General features: G+C 38.7%; 1 protein-coding gene across 1 annotated transcript; it reads left to right on the forward strand.

Moving 5' to 3' along the window:
* The first annotated feature begins 43 nt into the window (after positions 1 to 43).
* Positions 44 to 8,173, forward strand: HRSP12 (heat-responsive protein 12). The gene is made up of 6 exons (XM_009891834.1): positions 44 to 108; positions 3,975 to 4,080; positions 5,005 to 5,059; positions 5,941 to 6,009; positions 7,623 to 7,678; positions 8,111 to 8,173. Exons 1-6 carry the CDS (start codon positions 44 to 46, stop codon positions 8,171 to 8,173), a joined length of 414 nt encoding a protein of 137 aa, XP_009890136.1.
* Positions 8,174 to 9,403: the final 1,230 nt, after the last annotated feature.

A 9,403-nucleotide genomic window follows, 5' to 3' on the forward strand; every position in this document is an offset into this window, starting at 1 on the left:
GGGGCTGGCGGCATCCGCGGTGGTGGCAGCGTCAGCAGTAGTTATGGCTTCGCTCGTGAAGAAAATAATCAGCACTGCTAAGGCCCCCGCTGCACTGGGTCCCTACAGGTATGCCTTAGCGGGAGGGGGGTCTCTTGGAAGAAGCAGGAGCGAGCGGGAGCGGGTTTTGCCAGTAGGGCGTCCAGTAGGTCCCTGGAGGGGACGGGGGTCTGTCAGACAGCCCTGGGGGCTGTGGTGAAGGTGACACACACACACACACCCGCCCCGAGCAGGGACCCAGTAACCCCCCCCGCGACACCTGAGGCCCTACAGCAGTAGTGGGTCTGCAGTGCTGGCGGCAAAATTCAGCCTTCGGACCGGGGGGGGCGGTGTCCTGATGGTTTTAGGTGAGCTTTTAAAATGTCCCTCAGAAAGAAAGTGATTTTGGGAAAATAACTCTGAAATTAATGATAAGCAGTGAATGAAAAAAGGAGGCAAGAGAAAGAATGATTCCTCTCAAGGAACAAAAATGCTCGCCTAGAAAAGAGCATGTGGCATAGGCAAGTTAGTAGTGAATATTGACTCTGGAGGCGATGGACAGCGGAGGCTGAGCCCGATCCAGGATGAGCTTTGGCAGTTGGGTAGTTCACTGCCTGGAAATTGCAAAGCTTTTCTTATTTTTGAATGTGACTGCCAACAGGTTATAAATGCTTTTCAGTCTAAAAACTAACTGCTGTAAAAATATATAAGATGTTCAATATTTTCACAAGTTTATTGTTATTTGCAACAGTTCAGAATGTAATTAAAAAAATAATCCCAATTTTAATTGGACAAAGGTTTCTCTTTGCTATTTGAATGTGAAAAAATGTTCAATAAGTATGGTAGAACCTTATATCTAAGGTACTGAGGGATTTTTACCAGGGCATTTTCTAAGAATTTTTAGTTCTGCATTCAGGCTTTGTTTTCCCAACATAAAACCAAGAACCTTAGCTTTTAACTCTTAATTTTGTAGCATCTTAGCACCTTCCAGATGCATTTTTGTCTCCATTACTTTGAAACTGAGCTTTCTGAGTCTCAAATTTTGTGTTCTCTATAGGAATTATAAAGATGGACAAATACAAAGTGTATAAGCAGAGAGACATGACATGAAGGTTAACTTCTGTAGACAATAAACTGTTGGTGGATTGCAGCCAAAGGCCTGGCATTGCTTGTAGTTAGAAAACATCTAAGACATGGGAAGGCAATGGTTCTTCAGCTGCATGCACACATGCCAACTGGCCTAGCCTTCAACTTAGCTCTCCAGTTGTGTTGAGGATTAACTGCCCTCCGATATTTTGTGCTTATTGGTAGTTCTTGATACTGCTTTTTGTGCAGCCTGTTAATTGTATAATGGGTCTAACATCAATAAGTTTATCACTAACTTAGTTTATCAGGTTTCAGTAAATGTGTCAAAGTCCAGTGAGCAAAAGTTGCACAAGAAATAACTGCTACATCTCTGCTGTGGAGTCTGAGCATAGTAACAGGAATGAGAGCTTAATATGGAATGAAGAATTGGGATGTGTGGACTGTATTCTTGGTTCTGCTACAGCCCTTCAGTATGCATTTTGGCAATCTAGTTTTAATGTATTTTTGTATTTCCTTTACTGCATCCAATTTCCAGTACCTCGAGGTAGGTAGATAGATACATAGATAGATAAATAAAAAGACTCCTGTGTGAGTGTGTCTGTGTACATATATACATCTCATTAATGATATTAAACTTTTAAAAAGACACAGCAGAGATACTGTTCTTGTAATAATCAACAGTCATTTGTGTAAAGAAGATCTGATTAACTTTGCAGTCCTTGTCTTTAAAGAGCCTGCTTCTTAACACCATCTCTCTGATGGATGATGTTCTTCTAAGGTCATAATGTCCATCCAGTTATGCATTTAGGTATACTGAAACCTGTATGACTTTAGACACACACTCGCATCTCTGCTGAATCAAAGACTCAAGATTAAAGATTGACCCTAGTTATAGGATACATCTGCAGTTAAAGTGTGATTGGGGTTTGTGTAGTTGAAGTTTCTCTGAGCTTTACTCATGCATTTGACTGCCGTAGAAGTATACCCTTTAGCTGGTAAATTGTTAATAGTCTCAGTGAATGGAGGATTCCACTGGTAAGCATACCAAGGGAAAAAAGTTGAGGAGCAGAGGAGAGGACCCAATAAGACTGCTGCAGATGTTGATCTGGTGGTGGTATCAGAAGGCTTCAGCTTGTTTTTTTCCCCAATTATTTGTGATTTAGGATTGTCCGAAGACCTTCATTGGGATGAATGTTTCATTGTGTTGTTTGCTTTATAATAAGCACTACAAGACATTCTCTTTTTTTAGAGAGCTCATACCTTCTTATTGCATGGTTCTCTGAGCTTCAGACATAAACAGAACTTTGTGGTCTGGGGACCTGTGCCTCAAACAAAGCAGGACATTGTAGGAAAGAAAATAAAATTAAAGAAGCGTGTGTGTTTGGTTCATGCACAGGCTTTCTATCAACAAGTCTGCATTAGCTAGAAAACTACTTCATTCACTAGTTTCTCTTCTTTAAATTGTGTAGTTCTGTCATTTACTCGAATTTTTTTAGTTGATGATAGAGAAAATAATTGCCACATAAGGTATATTGCTATATCAGATATGTTACTGGCTATTTTTTCCCCTTATGAAATGACAGGAGAATGTGGGATGAGTAAAAGGAAAGATGGTAGTGATGGCACTGTTTGGATTGCCTAACCGCAATCATTTTACTGAGCCCCTAAATCAGGTTGTTCCCCCGTGAAGTCAATGGATTGAGCCAATCCAACTGAGTCAATATCAATTAAGAGATGTAATAAAAATGTTCTCTGAAAGAGTCCCTTTCTTTCTCCATTGACATTAAAGTGAAGCTAACCTCCTAATTTAGATACATCAGGGAGTGCCTAACTCTGGTTTGTGTAACTTCAGATGGCTTGTTGAACTGTCAAAACAATGCATTTTCTTGTGGAATGGGAAGTGATAAGAAAAACAGTGTTGACACCACAAACGCTTTTAAAAGAATCTTTGTCTGATTTCTTTGCAAAACATTTTTAATTACCAGCTAAAGAGAAGTAAATTATGTCTCTTGCGTAATGTGTGCTAGGTAGTTTAAATCTTTGTTTTAATCTTTTAATCTCTTTGTCGTAATTAGAGACATTAATAATTGCCAACTCCACTTCAGCAAAAACACACCTGACATTTATATAAAAATGTTTTGCAAATAGCTTGAATTCTGCATTCTTCTGAACTAACCCAGCCAACAGGTCAACCAGGTTATTTTATGAGAGGAGAGTGATCTGGGAATGGAGCGATCAAGGTAGTGTGCTGACGGGCCAAATTCATGACTAGAGGAATAAGGCCAGAGAACCAGCATGCAGGGCTTCACCTCACAGCTGTAACTAATTAATCACGGTGCCTGTTTGAGAAGAAAATGGTACATTTGCTAATCAGTTCTTTTTTTATTTTTTGGTTGATTGGTTGGGTTTTTAAAACAAACAAAAAAAAGCTTCATTGCTCTGCAACTGAGATGTAGATGAAAGGTATTGTCTACCTATCAAATTGGGATGGAATATTTATCTGGGCGGGTACAAAAAATGTTTACTCTGCCTCCCGTCTGTGCTATCTGCAGTGTGGAAGCCATGTAGCTGTGTTTAGTGTTGTGTTGCTGCACTCATGCCTTTTGCCTTTCCAAGAAACAGGGTTTATTATCTCAAAAACAGAGCTCTGCTAATGTAGTTGTGTCTTTCCATAGGTGATCTAATTCCAGGTCTCCCAAAGCATAAGCAGATTGAACGTATGACTGTGCGCAGACTTGTGCGTGCATAACCTAAGTCCTCTATCTTTCTGAGATACTATAAACTACTGAAGAAAATTTGAAGTGTGTTTTCAGATAGTTAAATGTTTTGATGGGGAAACATTAAACCTAAAATGTCACTTATGTTTTCAGCCAAGCCGTGCTGGTAGACCGGACGATGTACATTGCAGGACAGATAGGTATAGAACCTTCCACTGGGCAGCTTGTCCCTGGAGGGGCAAAGGAAGAAGCTAAGCAGGTAAGATATCTTCTAGCAATAAACTTGTAGTAGAGTTGGCATGTGCTTTGTTAAACATGGATTTAGGAGAAATTGAAGAACCCTAGAGAGCGCATTTCACATCACCCAAGATGAGGGAAAAGCAAGAGGATGTCATTCTATACTATCCATGTAATTTTCCACCCAAACAATGTGGAGGTCAGGGGAGGAATCTGTATTTCATGTAGGAAAGAATCAATGTCTGTAACAAAGGTTCAGACCCAAGTAAAAACCCTGGCTTTGGGATGGGGAAAGATTTGTTCCCCCACCAGCAAAGAGGTTGTGTGAGGTAATAGGCAGGATGAGGTGGCACTGCATCATGCATTTACATTTAATGAATAGATGGTTTAATATTTGTGGTTTATTAGAAGCTCCTTTTTATTACTTTACTTTTTAATCTATTTCTGAATTTTCTTACTTACTGATGACAGTTGAAGATTTGCTGTGTGAACTTATACTATAACATGGATGTATTGCGGCCTTCCGGTACCTAAAGGGGGCCTACAGGAGAGCTGGAGAAGGACTTTTTACTAGGGCATATAGAGGTAGGATGAGGGGGAATGGCTATAAACTGGAAAAGGGCAGGGTTAGATTAAACATTAGGAAGAAGTTTTTCACTTTAAGGGCGGTAAGGCACTGGCACAGGTTGCCCAGAGAGGCTGTTGAGGGCCCATCCATGGAGGTGTTCAAGGCCAGGCTGGACGTGGCCTTGGGCAACCTGGTCTAGTGGGAGGTGTCCCTGTCTATGGCAGGGGGGTTGGAACTCGATGATCTTCAAGGTCCTTTCCAACCTAAACCATTCTATGATTCTATGATTCTATGTATCCAGATTACAATTCATAGTCACATACTTACCTAAACACAACCCAGCTGATAGTTAAAGATTTTTGTCTCATTTTTTATTAGGCTCTAAAAAACATGGGAGAAATTCTGAAAGCTGCAGGCTGTGACTATGGCAATGGTAAGTGTTGTGGTGATGGTAGCAAACAAGTGGTTGTTTTACCTACCTGGATTGAAAAAAAAAATACTAAGTGACCTTTTAAAGAAAAAAACCTGAAACTGTTTGCTAAACATGCAGTTGTTATCAATAGCTGAAAGAGACAAAAGGAATCATGAGTCTGAGTTAAAAAAGAAAAGAAATAAATCAACGTGCAAATGTTTGTGATGGGTATCAATGGGACACTACTTTTGACCATAAGTTCCTGTTCACAGTACTAACATTTTAATTCTAACTGATGAAGCTCAGGTACAGGCAGAGCTGCAATTGACTACAGGTATTTTAAGCATCCTAGACTTTGCTCCAGGTAAAAGCAGGACTGTATCTATGGTGTTAATATTCTAGGCACTTTCAGTGCATTTTTTGAGGAGGACTATAATAGTGGAGCCAAACCAGGATTAATGTTGGCTTGGGCAGTCATGGACAAAAAATTCTAGCATAAGCTATATCTTCAGGCCTTTTATGGACTTTTTTTTGTCAGCAGATATTGTGTATGATGTTCTTTTTGCCAACAGTTAGCTTACAACAGCTCTTTTTATTTGACCTGCTTATCAGTTCTGTGCCTCTTGGAAGAATTGGGCTTGGAACAAAATTTAAAATATATAGTTTCAGGGCTGGCCAGGAATGTCTAATTCCTTAAAGTTTTATTATGTACTAGGCATTCAGATTTTTTAGATGGTTCTCTAGGTGGTAGCTCTAATGGTCAATATATGTTTGCAAAACTTCTGAAAGTGTTTAGAATATTTAAAAGAAATTTATGAAATAAAAGCAAGAATGCACTAAAGATTTTCGACTTTTATAGAAAAGTCAGAGGTCCAAAATAACTGCAGGTATGTAATTTCTAGTTGTGAAGACTACGGTTTTGATGGCAGACATGAAGGACTTCAATGATATTAATGACATTTACAAACAATGTAAGTAGATCTTTTGTTTCTGTTTTACCAGTATGGCTTGTGGAACAAATTAAATTCACAGTAAGCAAAGTGTTTTAATGACTCAGATGATGCACTTCCAGATTCTTTGAGATTCCAGTAGGAAATATAATATTAAAAAAAAAAAAAAAATTTGCAAGCACCAGATCAAGCACAGCTTGATTTCTTGTGCATTTGTGTTCTATCATCCCACTAACTCACTATCTGTGAAGATCAGCTCCTGCTATCCCTACAGGTTTATCTTCCCTGCCTCTTTACCTTGATAGATGCTGTGTTGTCCCTAATATAATTCTGCTGTAGGCAGCCTTCAAATGCTTAATTCCAGATTTTGTATCTCCATTTCTTTAAAGTCTGTGTGTATCTTTGAATGATTTGTGGGTTATTGCTATGGGACAGGGCTCAGTTTTTATACAAGGATGAGCCATGCTGCTCCACTTAAGAAAAAAAAGCATAACGGTTAGTTAACAAAACTGAATGTGGACTGAAATAGGTGATTCCAATGAGCCATATGGTGCAGAAGAATTTGAGAGAGAATGCACGTAAGTTCCTTATTTATATAGCTTTGGGTTTTAATTAGATAGCAACATCTGATCTTGAATGAAGTCTTATTTATGAGCTACCAATATGGTCTTCTGCATGTCAAAATGAGATTGTGTGTGCATTTAAGCAGGGTAAAAAAAGACCAGCTGGATACTTAGTTACTTGTTGCCTCCTACCTGTAGTTCAAGAAAGCAGTTGTTGCTGTTCTTTGATTGTGGGTTATTATCCTGCCTTGTCAGTGCAGGACCCTGAAATTAACATTTCTGAGCTTAGTGTTAACTCACTAGTAAAGCTTTCATTTAATTATGCAAATTCCTTGGAAACGTTCAAAGTCAGGTTGGACGGAGCTTTAAACAACCTGATCTAGTGAAAGATGTCCTTGTCTATGGAAGGGGGCTGGTTGGACTAGATGAACTTTAAAGGTCCCTTCCAACCCAAACTATTCTATGATTCTATATGTTCAGCTCTTGTATCCTTTTTTGTCTTCTTTTCTTTTTTTATTCCCCTGTTCTTTTAATATCCTTGAATGCCCACCCTAATTGTGAATGGAGGAAGGGCCTATTTTAACTCTGCCTTTCTTTGGTATGAGTAAGGTTGGCCCCTGTTGACTTTAGCCAAATCCAGGATCTTTGCTCATGACACTTTTGGCAGGGGCCTGTTTCGCCCTCTTGCTCTGTCTGTGAAAGAGCCCTCTCCCACTCTCTGGTCTTTGCAATTGCTTGATCAACATTCTGATTTTATGTTTCTTTTTCGGCCAAGTTGGTGTTAAGGCCATGCAGTGTCAGAAGAGTGCAAGTTATCACTGGCTGCTAGGTCACAACTGTAGCTGCCTTCTCCATGATGAAAGGTAGCTTGCTGAGATGTTAAACCAGTCAGTGACCAAAAGGAAAAAAAAACAAAACACAAGGGAAAATGATAGCTGGCACAGAAGACTATTTGTCATGTAGCATTGAACCTGAAACTGTTCCAATGACTGCATTTTATACTGATTACTTTGAACTGTGTTTTATCAAGCAACGTTAAGTGACTAGTGGATGTTTCTGTTTAAATTACAGTTTTCAAGACAAACTTTCCAGCCAGAGCAGCCTATCAGGTTGCAGCTTTGCCAAAAGTAAGTGTCACTTTTCTGCCTACAAAAAAAATTAATTTTCTGAAATTCCTTACTTCTAAATCATTCTGACAGCTTTTCTTGTCCTGGGATAGCTTTGATTGCAATTATTTTAATGAAGACTCTTAAGTTCTTAGTTTTTTCCAAAGTATACCAGTCTTATTCCCACACATGGTAAGAGGTCTAGACATGAGAGATACACATCTTCCACCATAAAGAAATCTACAACACTAGAAATAAGGGGTTATGACACTTACGTAAGAATAAAGTGAATTTTCAGTATTACTTAACATTGCTAAATTAGTAATACAAGTGTCAGAAGTATAATCTCTGACAAATGTCATTCTCTTCTTACAAGGTTGTGTTATACATCCATTTGCTTCATAAAATAGATATATTAAATTCCTAATAGGTTTCCTCGTTGTTTTCTCACAGGGTGCTCGAGTTGAGATTGAAGCTATCGCCATTCAGGGACCCCTCCAAGATGCTTCAGCCTGACTATAAATGGAGACTGAATATCCTATGACAGCAGTTTTAGATTTAATATTTCTCCCTTACATCCTGTTCCTACAATTGACTATCAGCAGTTACATACAGTTGAAATCACTAAACTTACTGAGGAGAGGTGCTTTCTTCTGAATTGTGGCCTTGGATTCTCTAAAATACAAGCTTACAGTGAGCTCTGTGCAGGCAAAGCCTGAAACCTCCGGGAGTCCTGCTAAAATCAGCTGAGCTTGATTGCAGGACAGGGCCCGTACTTTATGGTGATGACTGGATATTCAGATATGAAGTACACATTTGGGTGAACATATGACAGTTATGCTATGGGTGATTTGGACATGGAAAACAGTAATGATTTTTAGTAACAATTTTAAATAAGAAAAAATGACAAATGGGAAAACAGTAGAACACTTGAATTGCTTAGCATATGATTTCACTTTTGTGTTTGGGGGAATTTTACTGTATTTGTTTCTGAACTGTCTTAAACTCTTTACAGAATAGATTACTATTGGGAATCACATTTTTTTTTCGTATGGAAGCAATTGCTTAAGAGAGTTAATATTAATTTCAGAGAAGAAAATTATGCTTTTCTGAAATAAAGTGCTAACTTTATAAATCATCTGTAAATTAATCTCTACCTGTAACCATTTTCATAATCCTTTTCATAGTGATTCAACTTTTACTATCTTTTGATTTTAAAAAAACAAAACCCATCAAAGAATAAACCTGTTTAATGAGAATAAATTATAATTGCATCTGTAAAACTGTGCTTGTCTATTCTGGGAACAAACTTTTCTTTTCCTGGTTATGCTTTGATACTCCATTACAAAAAACTCCCAATCTTGCTTATTCAATAAGTAATAATTCAAACCAAAAGAGTAGGTTTCTTATCTGTCTTCTAATAACTAAGGATGAAAATAATCCTCCAAGACAGGAAGCTTTTGGCTACCATGGCATCACAGTTCTTGGCATTTTTCTCTCTGCCATTAAGGGCAGAAGCACAGAATCATGGAATCATAGAATGGTTTGGGTTGGAAGTGACCATCATCTTGTTCCAACCCTCCTGCCATGGGCAGGGACACCTCCCACTAGACCAGGTTGCTCAAAGCCCCATCCAGCCTGGCCTTGAACACCTCTAGAGATCTGTTTGATGTGGTGATTATGGAATATTGAGAATTCAGACTAGTGGTGCCATAAGTTATCCCATCCCTCTGCATTTATTTTCTA

The sequence above is a fragment of the Charadrius vociferus genome, unplaced genomic scaffold (genome assembly GCF_000708025.1).
Source record: "Charadrius vociferus isolate BGI_N301 unplaced genomic scaffold, ASM70802v2 scaffold15, whole genome shotgun sequence".
NCBI classification, from domain to species: Eukaryota; Metazoa; Chordata; class Aves; order Charadriiformes; family Charadriidae; genus Charadrius; species Charadrius vociferus.

Bases quoted from the DNA above. Each gene is read 5' to 3' on its own strand.
- HRSP12 (XM_009891834.1), top strand. From the start codon at position 44: ATGGCTTCGCTCGTGAAGAAAATAATCAGCACTGCTAAGGCCCCCGCT. The intron at 5,060-5,940 runs GTAAGTGTTGTG...TGTAATTTCTAG, and splicing joins AGGCTGTGACTATGGCAATG to TTGTGAAGACTACGGTTTTG. The intron at 7,679-8,110 runs GTAAGTGTCACT...GTTTTCTCACAG, and splicing joins AGGTTGCAGCTTTGCCAAAA to GGTGCTCGAGTTGAGATTGA.